We start from the raw sequence: 19265 nt of genomic DNA, 5'->3' as shown, positions 1-19265 counted from the left end.
CCTGTTCAACCAACACTTCTTCTCTGTCAGCCATTCGTGTTATATGTTCAGTTCCCCCTTGTTAATCACATTTAAGACAAAATATGTTCTTTCAAAATACAGAAACAAACTAAACACGATTCCGGCCGTCTCACAAGAGATGTGCGAAGCGAGCAGAAAAAGTTAAATACAAGCAGGTAACACAGAAGAATTTATTTATTTAAAGAATAAATCCTGCATCAATATTTTAAGACAAAAAAAAAAACTAAAAAAATACTAAGATTTCCTTTACACTTTAAAATAATTTTGTTCTTTTTGAAACATCACACAAAAAATAGAAACAAGTACAATTTTTTTAATTAAAAAATGTAACTGTACACAGCAGAATATACCATTTATTGCAAACGGAACAACCCTGACACCTCAGTAACTATAAACACAAGTATTGTAATTCACCTACAGATATGAAAAGACAAAAAAAAACTATTCTGATACAGCTCTCATCCTCTTGTCACTCAGACAATCAGCTGTGTTAAGACTGGTTTTCTCCTCCAGTGGCCCTGTGAGTCTCCAGAGGCAGCACAGTATCTTGAATGAGGCAAGACGCCGTTCAGGTCCATTTTTACAGGGATTTCCAGTGAGTGTGGCACTTGCTTCCCTCCTCCTTTTCGTTACCTGATGAACACAGTCGTCTGTGACAGTCTTTCACAGTCCACACTAACAAAAAACTGAGCCACAATGATTAATTGTCCTTTGTGAACAGGCAAATACAGAGTCCTTGGCTACAGCAAGTCCCTCTGAGCAACGATGCACTCAAGTCACCGATTCACAGGAAACCTGGTCCGACATTGTTAAAAAGTATTCCTGATCTTGCGTTCTGATTTAAAAAAAAAGAAGACATTCTGTCCTTGCTATTGCTCAAAGATTATACAAAGCAAGTGCCTTGTTTAGAAACGATGGGTTTGTTTCATTCAGCAGCCTCAGACCATTCAAATACTTAAAAGCTACACTTAAATATCACAGGACAGGCTCAAGTTTATCACACCACTCACCAAAATAACAAGGTACTTTTACAGTATTCTGAAGTGTTGCCATTAATAAACGCTATCGTAGTGAAACCCTATGAACAAAATGTTGCAAAAACTACGTTGTGCTAAAGATGTCTAAAAGAACAGCCATGACAAATGCCCCTGCAGTAAACGGTATCAGAATGAAAGTGATTTAAAGGGACAGACAGTACCGTGCCTAAAAAAACCATTCTTGTTGGAGAGGCCGCGGAGATGACATGAACGTTTCAAAGAGTGATCGGTCTGTGGAAACATTTCGTCCACCTCAGAGAGCCGTGGTCATCAATAAATAACAGCAAGACAAGCACTGTCTTTTTCAACCCCAGTTCATAAATGCCCACCCCCCACACCTAACCATGATCCACCAGTATAACTGGAATGAGTAAGAATAGTTCGGGTTACCAGCCCCTAGTTTCACAACACTAAAGTTTCAAGGTTTAAACATCTAATCTGCCGACAGTTCGTCAACAACTGACAGACATAAACATCTGTTCCACTTCATGCTCAGTCACATCACATACAGTATTAAACAGGAAGCCAGTCAGCAGAGCACCCAACACCGCCTAAGACTTCACCCTCACAGCTGCTGCAAGTCTATTGACACTCGAGTGTGACGCTAAAAACCTTGTATGCATCATAAAGCTAATACATTGAGCTCTGAACTGATCAACTCCAACCAGAGGAGCAACCAGTGCTTGAACAACTAAATAGAATAGCAATCCTAGCTGTTACTTTTAAACCCAGGAAAAAGACAGGTCACACAGAGCAGAGTGCTACAGAAATGTAGAACATCTAATAAAAGCCCTGAAAGATACAATCTGAAGGAAGGAGCTGCTCTTTCTTCGCTCCGTATTTGTATCCACCCAACGATCAGCAACATGCCTACGTAGGATTACAGGAATTTCAGTGGACGCCGTGACCATAAGTAGAAAACTGGACAATGTCCAACTGCTGTGAACAGAGACATAAACTTAACAATTTCAACACAAGGTCCTTTTAGTGGCTGCTCTGGCTTCTGATCATTTCACTCAACACAGTCTCCATGAAGAATTGGAGTTCACAAGATACTTAATGGATCATGGGCTGAGATCTGCTGTTTCTGACAACAAGGATCAACTCCTTAATGCATCAAGTCCTTAAAGTGCTGAACATCCACAATTCTATAACCATTGGGCAAACCGTTACAGAAACTAGTATTATCCAAATGTCTACTTTTGTGTCTTATTTGCAGGAAAGTGTAAAATAGTTGGGTGGACTATGCCGAGAACTACTTGTGTGCGACTGTGACTGGAAAGATCGGGTATGAATCTACTGACAGAACCTTTAAAGTACAACTACTGCTGATGCTGACGTTTGTTCTCTGTAACTTGTTTGGCGGAAGGTCAAAGCTCGAGTTTCTCAAGTATGGCTTTTATTTTGTCTCTAATAATCTGATTGCTTCAGGCATGGCAAATTCTGCTGAGAGCAGATCTGAAACCCCAGAGCAGACGCCACATCCTGTTCTGTTGGAAGCCCCACTGGAATCATTGCCATTGGTAGCGCAGGCACTAACAACAGATATACAGCGTCTCCCACCAGTGTCACAGATCAGAGAAGCTGAGAGAGAAAGAGTGCAGCTCTCACATGGTTCAGCACAAAGTCCCACCTTCCACCTCCACGTCTCATGGGTCAACATCGGTGTACAGTGCTTTTACATAGGATTATCTTTATAATGATCTTTACAATCCTCGAAAGGGCTCAGCGTGTCCCAAACTAAACTTAAGTTCCATGATGTATATTGCTTTCAGTGGGAGCAGTGTTTCACTTAAGTCTGCACCCCGATCAACAAGGCACAAGAAGTCACCTCCAACAACTGGAGCAGCCGTCATGTTCGCCCAATCCTGACTTGACTTCAGTGTCAACGAGAGCCCATAATGCAGCAGAGACACTGACCTCTAAACTACAACCCACACACCACTGTAGTTCCAGCTTTGATTAGGAAGGTCTTAAAGCAGCTGTAGCCTGTATTTTGACCCTGTGTTATTGTTATGTAAGGCAGCTGGTATTAACCATTTCAGCTTAAGTTACTATACATCCACCTATTGGAAAGTTATTGCATCATGAAGCTGTATACACCTGAGCATTGCCTAAGGGGTCAAAAAGAAAGCGTGGGAAAAGAATGGAAGCTTCCGCCCCCATGTGTTCATTTACTATGTTGGACAAAAGACATCAGCAACTAGTTCCAGGACTGAAGCAGAGATAACACTGTGAGCAACATGGTCAACAAGCCACTGTTTAGCTCAATCATTCTTGTCCAGAGGTGAGAGCAGGAAAGGTCTTTCTATTTAAGCATTAAAAACTAGCTGAAGAATATAAACATGTTGAATTACTGTGTCATCATGCTTCCATCAACAGATTCCCATGCTTTCGTGTTTTTGAAAAGTTCTGCCTGGAAAAAAGCAACAGAACAAAACATTCGGACATTGACTTCTAGTTTCCTGGTCGTCTGCAACGGTTATTCTAAAGATGATGACAGGCATAAATCAAAACCAACACCTGACAAATGTACTACAGTGGGAACACATTCAAAATAGACTTCCAAAGACTCGAGACAGAATTCTTGAAGAGAGATTAGGGAGGCAGGGAGATGCTCCGAGGCTATGATGGCATGTTTTTGGCCCTGTCTCAGAGTGTGGCCATTTGGATCAGTTAAAACACATTTGAATTTAAAGACATGTTGTATAGCCACATTCATTAGAAGCTCACTACGCCCCTTTAATGTCGTTATTTTCTCATTTCACACCTTCCACAGAATGTCCAAACCAAAGAAACCAATTACCACGTCACTCACAGTGTCAGTACTTCCACCCAAGAACCACAGTCGTACTTTAAGTGTATGCGTGTGGGCACATATGCATGAATCATAGTAGCTAATCCATGGTGCAAGGTTTGAGGGCATTAAGAGTACGTTTCAAGCAGTGGGCTGTCAGGTGGGACAAGTGTTTCTCAAGTTCTAGGTATAGAAAAAAACTTAAAGTGAAATCTCATAAAATGTAGCAGCAATACAACTTTTACCTTAAGGCTACATCTTACTAGGATCTGTCAATTCCTCTTTAGGCTAAAATGACAATAATTTCTGATATGACCTCAGTAAAAGCTATCATAACTCCAATCCTGGAATCGGGAGGGTGATGACATTCTGATTTTAAACTAGCAGGAACGGAATCTGTAGAATAAATGAGTTGGGGGTAGACCAATAGTTTGATTTAACACAAGATTACATGTCAACCTGCCATACTCACCCATTTCTGAAACATTGGGAGTTGTTAGTTGTCGGGCTACTGAGCCCCGAATCTGAACATTGTAATATTCTCCTGGGTGTCCTGTGATGATTTAACTGATGTTTTTTAAGGTTTTGTTTTAGTGCCCTGACATAAATAAAATGTGTGGGAACACAATATTTTGACATGGAAATGTTGAATATCAGTAAGATTCTTCCCTGGAGAATATTGGTCCTAACAAATTAATCCTGTGTTCAACCTGAATTTAAATACAAGTCAGGTAAATGATATCACAATTTGAAATAATTTTGATTCAGGAATTGATAGCGGATTAAGATGGAGCATGATTCAGTCATGTTTGTATGCCTGTTGTATTGTTCCCAGTAAATTGGGTTTTAAGACTTTAAAAGATTATAAAGGGGATTAGAATTCACATCTCTATCTAATGCATATCTCTGATTTGGATATACAGCCGATAAGACCAGGTACTGCTGAGACAACTCAACTTCCACAGGTAAAATCCTCTTTTGGTGTTTGACCTGTGGCAGTTGACAGGTGGATCGATGGAAGCTTGGGTTCAAAAGAACTTGGCAATTTGAAAGACAAAGAAGTGCCTGCTCAAGTACATCTGTCCATATAAAGACATGCTATTCTAAAGTGTTGGAAGACAAGGTCAAATAGATTTACAAAGATTCACAACTTTCTGTTTTTCAATTCTTGCTCACGAAGGCAGCTCATTTGAATTTTTCACCTTTCTGCATATTTCAGTGTATGGAGCTACAAACCTATTGTACGCATATAAAGGTCTAAGTATCTCCCACTGCCTCCTCAAGCTGCTTTGTAATTGTGACTAAATATAGTTTGTGTCTGCAGTAATGACTGGAGGTTCAGATTGAGACGAAATATCTTATCTTTAATAAAAAAACACTCTCAAACAGGCACTTCTTCTGCTTTGAAATCACTTGCTTCGCATCTCAGCATTTCAAACTCATTTACATTACATTACACCAAAAGGGGCGCATTACCACCGAGTCTTTGAAGTATGTAAGCTAATCAGGTGACCTGAACCAACAGGCATCATGGCTGGGTTAAACAGATTAAAATTTTTGACCATGATCACAGTGCTCCTCAAAGGTCTGAGTAAGACTATTTTACTGTTAGGAATGGGCAGTGCAATTTTGCAGTGCACATGTAAAACATGATGATTTTACATTTTTGTCAGAACAAGTCAACATCCTGTAAGTCAAATAAGGTCAGAGTGTCTCATGAAGTCATCCTGTTTGATGAATTTTCACTGTTGGCCTGATCTTAGGCATTTTAACATTCTACTAGAGACAGTTGATCATTCTCTCATGAGTGAGCAGATATTTCTCACTTGTATAAAGAAGAACAACATTCACTATCACTCTAAGCAACATTTTAAGGTTATTTCTGCAGTTTGTTACTGAGTGGTGCAGCTCCAGGGCTCTGCGGGGGCAGAGAGTGAGTTGGGGGGTCGTGGTCTGTCAGGAGGTCCAGCTGTGGCCTCTCTGAGGCACAGGAATGATGTGGCGTTGGACTGAGTGACAGCCTCTCTGCCCACTGCTGCAGGGAGCTTAAAGGGGCATCAGCCTGGTGGTGTGGAACAGAAGGGGATTCAGGTCCTCGGCATGGACGGCCCGATGGAGCGATGGCTCTGAGCGACTCCGCTCGATTTTTGGCAGCAGTTCTTGTACCTGCTCAATGGCCACCAGGATCTGATGAAAGAAAACCAGATGTAAAGGAAAATGATGGTAAGGTTTAGGTATGAAGTTCATGGACATGTGGTTGTTATCAGGTCTGGATTTATAAACAACTGAGGATGTGCTTAATTTAATAAATGACAATATGTAAACATTATCAGCATTTATGAATAAGTAAAATAAGAAAATAATTTTTGTAATTTCACATTTGAGTAAGTCCAGTAAGTCATCACAGCTACCAGGCACGTGCACAGATAGACCCCTAGTGGTGCTCAAGCACCTGTCCTTTTGCCCTGGATGAGAAAAGTGCCCCTTCTGCTGGAGCCCAACGTTTTTCTTCATTCATCAATATTTAAACAATAAAAATTATGCTCTCTGTCATCAATATCCCCCAAAAGTGTTTTGCTACTGACGGGCATTTATTTGGGTTCTTGTGAGAATTCTGAACTCTGTTCTGTGTAGGAAAAGTCACCTTTAGTCCAGGAGATATTTTCATGCAAGCATTTATACTTCAACAGTTGAGATTTACAAATGAGGAATATTTTTGCTACATACAAACTAATGTATGTAGAAGGCAAAATATAATGCTCTATGATATAGAGCAGCATACAAAAAATGATTAATAAATAGGAAAATGTTATTTAGCTTTCTATTTGATTTTATTGGCATAATAATAGGCCCGTTGTTAATATTAACTACCCAAAGAGGGTTTCTGTATTGAAATGAAAGGTAGGTCTTAAGTTGAGCTAAATGACAGTCTGGTGAGGTATATTGATATTGGTAATGGTATATTATTAGTGTAATGCTTCAACTCAGTCAGAAACCATTAAAATAATTTATACTGTGTTCTCAGCTTTATGGAGATTCAGTAAGTCGCTCTTCATTATTATGCACAACATTGATTTATCTCATTTATCTCATTTCTTTCTGCTACAAAAGCAGAAAGAAAAGGAACTACAGCAGGCCGCTCAGGGTAGCAGCTCTCTTTTATCCTGGATCAGGCCATCTACCAGTAAAGGAAATGAGGGTGATGTATCACTACCTGATCCAGAGTAGCCCATCACAGATGAGGAAGGACAGACAGAGTATAGGACTGCATGTTCAGGGGCAGAAACAGAAACAGTGTTGCCTGAGGAGATGAGTCAAGAAGAGGGTGAGATGGCGGCAGCTCCCTTTACACCACAGGATGGGCATGTGGAGGAAAGAGCTGTTAAGGAAAATGAGGATGCTATTGCAAAAATAGCCACCATGCCATATCCTACAGATCCATCCCATGAAGCATTTCACAGCAGATGCAATGCGAGCTACATTGCTATGTGCTGCAGTTTAGGGCCCTGTCAACCAGATATGGTTTTCCCCAAAAATGCTGAGGGGCGGACATTCCAAAAGCATTGGTTTTCTGGAAATATGTGGCTGTGGTCCTGGTGGAAGCCTCAAAGTCAAATAAGCACTTTGTTACCTTCTTCAACCTCGAGGAGAAGCTGTATGCCTTTTGCAGCAGCTCCTCAAAGCGCCATGCCGCTTTAGATTGCAGAAATCACTGCATCCAGATCATTTTCAAAACTGAAGATCATAAAGAACAGGCTCAGGAGTCTCTGTGGGGAAGAAAGACTCTCCTGCTTGCCATTGAGCAAGACAAATAAACCAGAGTGAGTTCATAAAAATCTTCCAAGAGATGGCACCAAGGAAGATGCGCCTGTGAAGTAGCTGAACGATCCTCCTCCCTTCACCTCCTTTGTAAATAGTTGTATTTTATAGAATATATTGGATGCTTTATTTTTATTTTTGATAATTAAATTACCCTATTTGATTAGACTGTGTTGATTGTGTTTACAAAAATAAATATATACATTAAGCTACTGTGTTTTTTCTGAATTTTCTGAATAATTTTGGCCCTTTTAGCCCTTTTTTTGGCTTGAGCACCTGCCCCCAAAAATGTCTGTGCACATGCCTGACAGCTTCAGAACATCCACAGTTACCTATACACCACTCACCTGTGGAAACAGGGGCCTCTCATCACGTTTAAACTTCAGGCAGTCAATAATCAGCCTTTTCATTGACTTGGGAGAGGTACTATACAGCTTACTGAGGTCGGGAGACAAGTAACCGCGTCCAACCATAAAGAGTATCTGAGTAAGGAAGAAAAACAGGAGACAGTTAGTGAAAATTGACAGCGCTATTTAGAGGTAGGGATCTCTAAGGCCCTCACGAGACATCTCAAGTTTTATTTTATTTCTATACATGATTTTTCTTTATCACTACTAGAGATGCATCTTCACTAGCCTCATGATTTAGGCTTTAAAACGTATTTTAGTAGTACTGTTACTACACCTGTTGCTGTAATTTAGAGATTAAGGTTTTCAATTCAAAAATCAGACTACAACAGTCTATAACAGTGGTCAGTGCGCTCCACATTGATTCAAGGATTCAAGTTTTTTTCTTAAAACAAACTGTGCTTAAGCTTCTGCCAGGAGGCGTGAGCAAGATCCAGGTTTAATGTCACCAGTTATATTTGAATTGTCATCTATGCGTTCGCTGAACAAAGATGAGTGTTGATTCCCTGTGATGATATAGCATCTAGAGATTATTTCCTGTGTACTTCCCTATAGCATTGCATGGACATCTAGCATGGCATCTTAGCACAAAAATGTTCTTTGTCCCAAGTGGAAGTTTGAATTTGTTGTTGTCATTAAGATGATAGCACCAGCACCAACTGTCAAGCATTAGAGCACTCAATTCCTAGTTACACACCTCAAAATCTAAAAAAACAGGGTGGAAGTTTGGCTGTTGCCATTTGCACAGGATCAAGCTTTAGGTAAAGGCAGTATGATCAAGTAAACCCAGACCTCTGCAACAATTGCTTCAGCGCACCTATTTGTCCCTTTGCGCACCAATTCACTCTTTACAGAAGTGCAGCCAAATGTAACACACTAAAAGTCAATTGAATTTATTGGCTATAAAAATCTAGTGTGTTGTGTAGGTTGTTGGTGTAAGCATGTACCACAGATGAAGTACTGTGAAGCAGGTTTAATCGCCATGCTCTGCAAAAATGATTAACTGGATGAACCAGATACCCTGCATTAGACTGAGTGGGTGTCATGTGAACACAGAGTGTGATGTAACCTGGTCTCTGTTGTTAATGTTGGTGTAAGGCAGGGTCCCTGACATTAGCTCAAACAGCACTACTCCGTAGCCATATACGTCAGACTGGAACGTATATGGGTTGCGGTCCTGCATTCGGATCACCTCAGGAGCCTGAGAAAAGAAAAGGGCAACATTTATATCACACACAAAATGTTTAATTTCTACATAATGTGTGCATGAAATCTAATTGAATCACCATTATATCCAAAGACAAACAGTAGATTTCTTTCACATTATCCAAAGTTGGGCAGTGATGACTCAATCACATTATGTTTGTTACATCATCCTCTTGAAGACACATAAAGGTTAATGGACCAAATCAATCATGTCACTGACTGAACTGTGCCACATCTGATTTTGTGGTCCAATATTATCATAGAAAATGTGGCTTCACACAAATAAAGAGCATTTACCAGCATTGACCAGACTGCTAATATTGCTAAGTTGAATTTTTATTAGAATTTAGATGGTTAGATATGACTGTCTGGTGAGAGTAGATCTATGATTAAAAGCAAAGAAGGAAAACATGAAATGGTAATTAAATGCAGAGATTGTGGCAAAAGCTTTGTCAGTGGATACTAGGTGTCACAAAGGAGATGTCTCTGTTGAATCCAAATTATACACAGTAAATGAGAAGCTCACCATCCAGAGAATGGATCCACTCGGCTGTTCCACCTGTTGAGAGCCACTCCACCGAGACTTCACTGTGGCCAAGCCAAAGTCGCCGATCTTAACAGTCCAGCCCTCATGGAGAAAAATATCTAGCAGCAGAGCTCAGGAATCATCTCAACACACAGTTGGTGCATTAATCCCATCAACAAAAATGGATTAATTCCGTCTTCAGATGTTATTATATGTTCATAATAATCATCATAATAATAATTATGATGATTATTATTATTATATAATAATAGCTTGAATTTATAAAGTGCCTTTCAAGAGACCCAAGGATGCTTTACATATGTCCGTGAGGACAAAATAAATAGAAGACGATGATGCTTACCTTTAAAGTTGATCATTTTTGACCCTGACAGTTATTGTTTTTGTTACTTAGCTAGCAAGGTTATACAAAAACAACTGAACTTATTCCCATTCAATTTTGGAGCGGATCCAAATAAACGGGCAGATCGAAGAATATTTTTTTTCACGTTCTTTAACATGACGAGTTGGGGCACTAACCTTGGCAGAGGTATGTACCATCTGAGCATCCTTCTAGTTTCATTTCAAATACAAATCACCAAGGTAAAGACAAAAAACGACCATCTTGCTGTGCCAATACTCTGCTACTGCTCAATACATATATCTGCCTATTAAAAGGTTATGATTTATGTTTGTGGGTAGCTTGCAACGGACGATGGTGTTCAAAATGGCCATAGTGTTGATTGTTGGAGTCAACAGTGGTGTAAGCTCAAACACCTACACAGACCTGTCTCACACACAGTTCTCAACTGGCAGTCAAAAGCTGACATTTGAAAATAAGAAGGATACTATTTGATTTCAGATCTCGATGGATTATGTTCTTCGCGTGAAGGTAACTGAAAGAGAAAAGTTATTAAATCATTGATTTCATTAAGGTAACTGCAAACAAATTTTGAAAAGACAGTGTCCCCATCAGTTTTCTTACAGATTCTCCTACACTATCAACAACCATTGCTGCAAGTGTGTCTCCAACACTATGTCTGACACTAAATCATATTCTAAACTAATTAAAAGGGATTTGTATAAATCTAAGCAAGTATGGCAAGTTCATTAATTTACAGTTCATTGATGTAATGTAAGTGTTATGCAACTCAAATAATTATCCAGCTCTACTACATTGCTATCTATTATTACAGAATATTATTGTGTGCTTGAAAACACAGAATACACTGGCAGTTGTCACCTATTGGTGTCAGTGGTGAGTATGTAGTGATGGTGAAATGGAAACTAGCAGCAGGTCTTACTCCATGCCCTGTGCTGTCTGTCTGGCCACATCAATGCGCCGCATAGTTTCAAACTTGGTGTCCGAGACATGCAGATGGCGGTACAGGCTGCTGCCTTCACACCACTGTGTGATGATGGCAAAGTTGGGCTTAGTCATGTATCCCATGAACAGCAGGATGTTGACGTGGCGTGTCTTCCTGCAGAGGACAGCAATGGTAACAGGGTTAGAAATCCATTGTCTCATTCAGGCCTGAAGTTACAGTTATTTAAATTTCAGAGTTATGTCAAATTAAGTGTGATCATGATATGAAAAAAAAATTATATTATGAAAACCAGTGTGAAGACTAAAAAAAAAGGCTGCTGTTTTTATTTTTCTCAGTGCACTCCACTTTTCAAATGAAAAAAATTACAAAAGGCATAAATAAATCACTACTGACCGTAAGACCTGCATTTCATTTTTGAAAGCCTGTAACTGTTCAGGCGTTGGCTCAGTGACTTTGAGGATCTTGATTGCAACGTCTCCATGCCATTTCCCCTTGAAGACAGTCCCAAAGGAGCCAGCACCTATTCTCTTCTGAATGTTCACTTCTCGAGAGTGGACCTCCCAGTAGTAACTTGAGTCTCTGTTGCCCCCTCGGTGCTGAAACAACACATGGACTGAAATTTCTAAACTAATAACTCACACCATTTATAAAACCTGTTCGTTTTCTGCCGAACGCTTTTTTGAATGAATGTTCAAGGCTTTTCCAGCCACTATTAGCTTTCTGTACACCTCTCGGAAGACAATCAGTGAATAAGCTCGAAGACTACCTACCACTTTCTTTTTGTCATCGGATGAGGAGGGCTTGCGCTCCTTGTGCTCTGAGGGAGACTTTGGTGGTCTCCTACCTGGAGAGCTGAGGGAAGAGGGTGGGCTGGTGGAGGGCTTCGGTGAGGGCTCAGGACCTGCAGAATTGTATGGCAGCACAAGAATATGACAGCTCAAAAGAAGAATGACAAAGTATGCAAGATTGCAAAATATTGATAAATACTGAAATAGACAAAACATTTTTATCAAAAAATCCAAACCCTACCCATTGGGTTGTGCAATTTCAGTGCTTCCTAAAAAGAAGGAAAACACAGTTTATTGTTAATTCATATTATACATTTCATAAATTGGTAATAAAGGAGTTAACATAAATGTTATTTTCTATTTCCTATTTCAGAAAGCCAAAATATTTCAAGCACATTACGCAGAGTTCTGACGAGAATCTGGTTAATCATTTCTAACAATATACAAAAAACAATATGAAATATATTAATTTTACTTCAATGTGCAGAAAGCATATTTAGATTAGATTCCATGGCACCAAACTGGAGCAACATAATTATTTGTTGTATATTTCCTATGGATCAAAGTTTGGTCAACTAGTTGGAAATATTTCACATGTAATAAAGATACTCAAACAATATTCAGTTTCTACTTTAGGCCTAAATAAGTATTCTGGGTTTAAAAACTGTATTTAGCTTACTTGTTGACAAAATGACCTAATTGTTAGCAGATTAAATAGAAACGCTGTATTGACTTTTGTATCAAAAGCTCCATTCAGCTAAGAAGAGCTGATAATGGCTGAACAGTTTGGGTGAACAGCAGTTGGCTGGTTAGCCCGTCTTTAATCATTTTCCAATAAAAGACAGTTGCAATAATAACAATCTAAACATGGGTGGTCACTGACCTCAATGATGCTGACCCCAACAGGGCCCACTGTGCTGACCATATGAACATTGGGAGTGGAGGTGGAGCGATGCCTCTGTAGACCCTGGCCATCACCTCCAGGCATGGGGAAGTGAAAGGCCGAGGTTGGGGACAAGAGGTCCATACTGTGTAATGAATTGAAATAATCAACTATTTGTATTTACAATTTTAGACTATGACCTTACTGTCCTTTAAGCTTAAACATAATTTACTTCATGAGGGAGCTTACCCAGCAGGCTCTGGGGTAAAGGCTAGGTTACTCTGTGAAGGGGAATTTTCTGGCAATAGTATCTGTGGGTACTCATCTGTGGAAGGATTAGAATCAGACCTGGACAAAACATAGGGGAAAAGTGAGGGGACGAGACTCATGACACAAAATGAAACACAATGAAAAAAAGGGGAAGACAAAGGACATCCCGATGGAGAGGCTCTGGTTATGTGAAATGTTTGCTTTTTCAACATGGACCTAAAAGTGAAAGCCTGCTAACAATAATACATATTGATCAACTACTTTTTGTTTGATGACGAAGGTCTTTCTGATCTCATAGTATCGAATATGAAAATTAAGGACAGTAAAATCTCCATCTGGTGAAATAACAAACAAACTAATGTGATAATCAACTATTTACAAATTTTTACCCTATCATGCACATCTGTGGATCTTATAATTAAAAAAGGGCTACATATTTCTTCTGATGATTTACATCCAAATTCCCTTCACTGTAGCACCAGCACCAGCATCTGTCAGCTTGCAGCAGAAATGTTTAATCCTTTTACAACAAGAGCATGGTTGTTTTATATTTGTTGGATATTTCTTATCCTTTACACCAAATCTTGACCCCAGACACAGTAGTATTAACTCTAAACAACAGTAAAATATGAAGCTAGTAAGTGGACTGTAAGTGATGTTTTTAGTCAAACACCAATATAGAAAATTCCATCTACGATAACAAGTGCAGTTTTGTTTAATTATGAACAAATATTTGAGGTTCAGGAGACTTATACTACGTGTGGAAGACCTGTACCAGAAACAGTGACAAGGAGAAAATTATTCTTAGACAAGCACAGAATTCGTCTCAAACTCACCGCTTGCTCACAGTATCCATGTCGACGCAAACAGTAGGGACCTTGATACTACAGTGCTGGTGAAATTTGTAGCCACATGTCTGACATCTGAAGCCATTAAAAAGAAACTTGTGGCAAAAATCACAGTAAGCTAGCTTGAAGAAGGTTTTCCGTACCTGCAAAGACAAAGAAGCCACGGTAAAAAAATTGGCAAAATACAAAACCCAAAATATAAGGTGTGTTGTTTTTCAAGTTCTGGATAGGCTGGCATTCTGTAGTATAAGGTATTTTAGAGGAGATACAAAAACAAAAAACAGGGTATGTGTGTTTGCCAGCTACTTACAAAGTTGTGCATGGTTAGGGGAATATCATCAAGGACCTCAACTAAAAGTTCCTCTCCAACCAGAGGAGTGATGTCTGTGTCCCAGTCTGTCAGTCTCTTACGACTAAAGAAGCAAAGACACAAAAAGGAAAAGACTTAAATGGAAAAAAACTCAGGTTGCAGATTTTCTCAATTTTAACCTTCCCTTTTCCACTGATTGTTTACGGTCTGTTCCGGAGAGGTAACCAGCTCAAACGTTAGTTTTTGAAACAGAGCTACTTCAATATAGCTCTTGTGGTCATCTTAGTGAAAATCAAGTTACAGCAACATGCTTACATTTTTAATTTAAGTTTAAAAAAATAAAGATGGTTGTACGTGTTGCCTGAAAGAGGTGATGCACACTGATCTGAACTTGCTTTGTCTTTATTAAAGAGAGATGATCTCTGGATATGAGGTGTGAAGCCAACAAGTCAACTGAGCAGTGTCTCAGTTGACTTGTTGGCTTTGTGGAATTATAAAGTAGATAACACACAAATGTTCATGTTGTTCTCGTCCATATAAATACAAGGGTCAAACATTCACAGTGAGTTAGAACAGGTGTGTGAACCTCTACGCTAATGACATCAACCAAAGCTAACTGGACTCAGCATTTAGTAAACCTTGAGTCAAGTCACTGAAAACTGATTTAAGATGTGTAGTCTTTCTTTGATATGAAAAATACTTGAACCAGAACCAACAAATCTCATAGGAGAGACGATCAAGAATGAACGATTTGCATAAACCTGGAAAGTTATCAAAGTAATGTTAAAGTTTAAATATTCATCAGTTCACAGTTAGTATGGTTGAATTGTTTGGAAACAAGCAGCACTATAATTGGTGTGAAAAGGGCACCATCTGATGATGATATTTATTTCCCCATGTTCTAGTATTAAATATGTAAATGGTAATATAGATTTTAATACTTCTAATACAATTGCAATACAAATCTGCAAGTATCATATAGTATTGACAATTGAAATGGGAGATATGTGCATTATCCCCAAACACAGAGACACACACACTCTCATTTATACTTATTTGTTTAACAAAGTAATCAAAACCTGAATACATGAGATAAGCCTGCACAACACTTCATACTCTGCCTTTAGTCTCAAAATGTATCAGCAAACCACTTGGTACAATTATGTAGCCCTGGGACTTGTGACAATTGTTTGCAGTTGCTTCTTCATACTACTTTATAACTCCTCTCAGACATGGCGAAATGAGAGTGATTAATTGCATTAATCACCCACATCTGTTACTAGGCTGCCAGACTGTCACCATTACAGGCTATGTTAGCCATTAGCACACTTACATCTGTGTCTTCCCATATGTTCATTTATTTATCTTCATTTGATCTTCATATTTTTATATTATAGAATAATATCTAATCTTGCACTTTTTTAAATACACTAAACATCTGCTGTACCACTTTTGTTACCTTATACTCCTTTCACCTCACATTTTCAATCATCTTGTACTTAAATTATATGTATTGTCAATATCTCCATTAGCACATACTTTCTTACAGTGACAGCTTTGTAGTAATCTCTGGTATCTCATTTCACTGCAGATAATATGTACTTATTCTTGACTTTTTATAATTCTTATGCTCTTTTGCTCTATCTATCTATCTATCTATCTATCTATCTATCTATCTATCTGTCCTAATCTCTTATGTAGGTGATGAAGAAGGCAGCACATTATCCCTGTATGGTGTATGGGGACATTCAGCAGACAATAATGTAATCTTACCCTTCTAGAAGGCGGAATACAGCACAGCAGTCTTGGCTTAGGCCTCTCACTTTGAGTGCTTTGTTTAGACTCTCATGCACAGTCTGTCCTTTACGAACATTTACCTGTTAACAGGAAAATGTATTAGTACAAGTGTGACTTTGGATTGACATTTACACAGATAACATGGAGGCATACTCAAAGCTCAAAGTACTAAGAAGCATAAATGACAGTCACGTACATAGTTAATGTTGACACTACAAATGACCTATGTTGTGACAGAGGATTTCCAGACTAAAACTTCAGTCCAGAGAATAGATCCCTTTTTTTTCACCCCAAACAATGTTACATTCCTGTTCTCACCGCAACAAAGCTGACGGACAACACCGGGAAGTTCAGTTAACCACAGCTGCTGCTTCAATGGCATTTACCACACAAGACTTTTCACAACTATAGTCTGTATGTCTGTGCTACCAATCAAATTACTATTAACCTTTTTTTGAAATGCTTGAACATGTGGTTTGATGTCTTACAGGGAGATATGAATAACATGAACACATTGTTGACAACACAACTTGAACTACCACGCACATTCAGCATAATCTCTAACATATCAATTAAGCATGATGGCACCAGGAGAGCACAATTTATCAACTATTTCTAAGAATAGTTAAATCAATGTCTGATAGGAATAATGCGTCAAATAAGCCACAGATGGCAGGAAGCACCATCTGCGAAACTTGACACCTACTGTCCACTAGCTTACTCATTAATGTGTTGTGATGGATGTACAATTTTGTGTGAGAAATTACACCTACAACCCACAGTGCTGGCACAAAAATTCCACAGAGGTGGTATCTGTCAACTATCACACACTCAACCAGTTACAACACAGTCATATTTTTATTCTTTGAATGTATTGCATGCCACGCAATCATTGTTATAGAACCAATCATCTCACCACTGTCCTCTGTTTGTTGGGGAGGTAGACTCGGATGGTGCCCAAACATTGGGGTACATCCTCCGGAGTAGTCTCCCCCGAGGAGGAGTAGGAGGAAGAGGTGGAGGACATGATGAGATGCAAGAGGAGCTGGGGGACGTAGCACTTGCACTTGCAACACTGAAAACTCAGGGCAGCTTCATGCACAGCAGCTTGAACCAGGAGTTTCCTCTTTACTTACGAACTGCAAACAACGTGGACATATTTCAGTTAGAGGACAAAAAAACCTTTCGTTAATATAACGGAGCCAATTGTCAGGGAAAGGGGCATTTTCTATCATAGATAATAAATTAGAACTACCCAGATCAGAATTCGACTATTTCAATTGCTATCATCATTGACAATTACATTATTAAAGGCAAATACATGAAATTAGCATGGAACGAGGGTTGAGGATGAAATGCATCTGCACTCTTTTAACATTGCTCTTAAGTTGTGTGGAGACAAATCGATGGCAAACACTTTCAGAAACATAAGCGTGTCTCTGACAACAAAACCAGTTCACTTAGAACTCCTGACTTCACAGCGTCATTGGATTTACAGGATACTTCAGATATACTTTTAACATTCATGGAGGGCACGCAGTGATTCTCAGACACGAGAGGAACACAATTATCAAGATTGCTAACATGTTGTATTAAGTCTGGCTGTGCACGTATCGTTCTCAAGTATTAACGGGACATTTAAGCATATTGCTGTGCGAGCGACACCGGTGCTTACAGTCCCGACAGCAAACACGACCAAAACTAACACAAGCAGGAAGTTACATCTACGATGAAATAAATCGCTGACAGTCATAAGTTGTAAAACAAACCTGCTAATAACTCGAATGATGCTAATGCTAGCTGACGTTAGCCAGCTAGCTTAACATGGGATTTGCCTGCTGTGCAATATGACATTTCGAGTTTTAGAGGCCACGTTTCTCTGAGGGCACAAGCTGAATGACTTGAAGCTAAGTGACCGAAGTGCCGAAGAGTGGTCCTGGGTAGCTGAGGAGTGACACAACGGCGATATAATGCTAACAACGATTAGTTATCGAAGCGTTTGTACACTGAAACCGTGTTAGCTAGCTAGCTAGCTGAATGCTCACGGGGATGGGAGAGGAGATTACCCAGCTAACTCAGTAGCTAGCTCCCTGCAGCAGTAACTGTGTCGAGCTTTAATGCTAGCGTTGCTACTAGCCAGCTAAAGTTAGCCAACTTGGAGGGGGGGGGGTTACCACCGCATCAGTTTGTTGGCTACTTCTACTTCTCGCAAAATACGCAACCGTGACTCATTTACCTCGCACGGGGAGAGCGGCACGACTCTGCCATCCCCGTGTGTTTGTCACAGGGGGACACGCAGCCGCGCTCCGTTCACAGTGTTGTAACACAGTTTGGATACAAACACACTCTTACCTGTAGCAGCCATCTTGAATTCTCTCCATCTGAAGTCGGGATCTGTCAAGAACCGAAACGCTGCGCGGCCATTGGTCGATCGTTGTGGCCTGCGTCCAGTCATTTGACAACATCAGCTGTGCTGGTAGGATCCCGCTGTGGCTCGGTCCCCGTCAATCACACTGCACAGCCAAACCGAGCACCGACAAGTTCGCGCAGACAGTGTTCATCGTGCACCTAAGAGTTACACTCTGCAGGAACGCCTGTGTCACAAATCTAGTGAGGAGGAACATGCATTTCTTATTTGCCCATCGTGCAGGACATTCTACTGGAAGCTCAAAATGAGGTGTTTTAAAACCCCTTATATTTTAAAAAAATGATTATAAATAAAAGAAACAAGTGAGAGGAGAGATTGCAAACAAATTGGAGATCCTGCTCATTTTCTGGGACTGTCCAAAGCTCAAGTATGACTGTGAAGGGATTCATGGGGAAATAAGGGTGATTTTAAATACTGACTTAGTGTTGGACCTGTTCCATTATATCATGTGTTCCATGAAACAAACCTTGGATGGATAAGCATATTTATGGTTTTGTAGGTGGTAAGGAAAATTAAGACTTTTTCATGGCTTAAAGTGCTGCTACCCACTATACAGCAATGGAAGGAGAGAATAAAAATGTGTAAATAATGGTGCAAATAACTGCAAAACCTAATGTAAGAACTGATGAGTATTTGGACAGATGCCCCCCCCCCCCCCCCCCTGCTATTGAATATTTAAACCCACCATGATAGTTGTACAGAATAAAATGAAATTCGACCACATAGAATTTCAAGAAAACTTTGTAACAGTGTCATAATTTTTTCTTTCAGCATTTGTTTTTTTTGGCATTCCTTTTTACTTG

At 39.6% G+C, this 19265-nt stretch overlaps 1 protein-coding gene across 3 annotated transcripts; it reads right to left on the bottom strand.

Annotated features, from left to right (window-relative positions):
* Nucleotides 1-177: 177 nt before the first annotated feature.
* Nucleotides 178-18628, bottom strand: araf (A-Raf proto-oncogene, serine/threonine kinase). Of its 3 annotated transcripts, none has more exons than XM_069524359.1 (16): nucleotides 18387-18628; nucleotides 16951-17173; nucleotides 16011-16114; nucleotides 14238-14340; nucleotides 13916-14070; nucleotides 13059-13157; nucleotides 12810-12954; nucleotides 12168-12195; nucleotides 11909-12039; nucleotides 11532-11734; nucleotides 11115-11291; nucleotides 10660-10706; nucleotides 9814-9932; nucleotides 9151-9282; nucleotides 8022-8156; nucleotides 178-6042 (listed from the first exon to the last, which is right to left on the bottom strand). In XM_069524359.1, the coding sequence occupies exons 2-16, from the start codon at nucleotides 17059-17061 to the stop codon at nucleotides 5902-5904; spliced, it is 1830 nt and encodes a 609-aa protein (XP_069380460.1). In that variant the 5' UTR covers nucleotides 17062-17173; nucleotides 18387-18628; the 3' UTR covers nucleotides 178-5901. The 3 variants fall into 3 exon arrangements, with proteins under 3 accessions (XP_069380460.1, XP_069380461.1, XP_069380462.1); XM_069524360.1 differs by lacking the exon at nucleotides 18387-18628 and adding an exon at nucleotides 18271-18386; XM_069524361.1 differs by lacking the exon at nucleotides 18387-18628 and adding an exon at nucleotides 17804-18319.
* Between the last annotated feature and the right edge of the window lie 637 nt (nucleotides 18629-19265).

This window comes from Paralichthys olivaceus, chromosome 4, assembly GCF_024713975.1.
Source record: "Paralichthys olivaceus isolate ysfri-2021 chromosome 4, ASM2471397v2, whole genome shotgun sequence".
NCBI lineage: Eukaryota > Metazoa > Chordata > Actinopteri > Pleuronectiformes > Paralichthyidae > Paralichthys > Paralichthys olivaceus.
The sequence above is the reverse complement of the archived record's forward strand: the minus strand, read 5'-3'. Positions and strand labels throughout refer to the sequence as shown.

Excerpts from the sequence above, each read along its gene's own strand:
- araf (XM_069524359.1), bottom strand. The coding sequence starts at position 17,061 with ATGTCCTCCACCTCTTCCTCCTACTCCTCCTCGGGGGAGACTACTCCG. Across the intron at positions 11,735-11,908 it reads CCGATGACAAAAAGAAAGTG|CACCGAGGGGGCAACAGAGA; the intron begins GTAGGTAGTCTT and ends GTGTTGTTTCAG. Across the intron at positions 6,043-8,021 it reads AGAGGCCCCTGTTTCCACAG|ATCCTGGTGGCCATTGAGCA; the intron begins GTGAGTGGTGTA and ends TTCTTTCATCAG.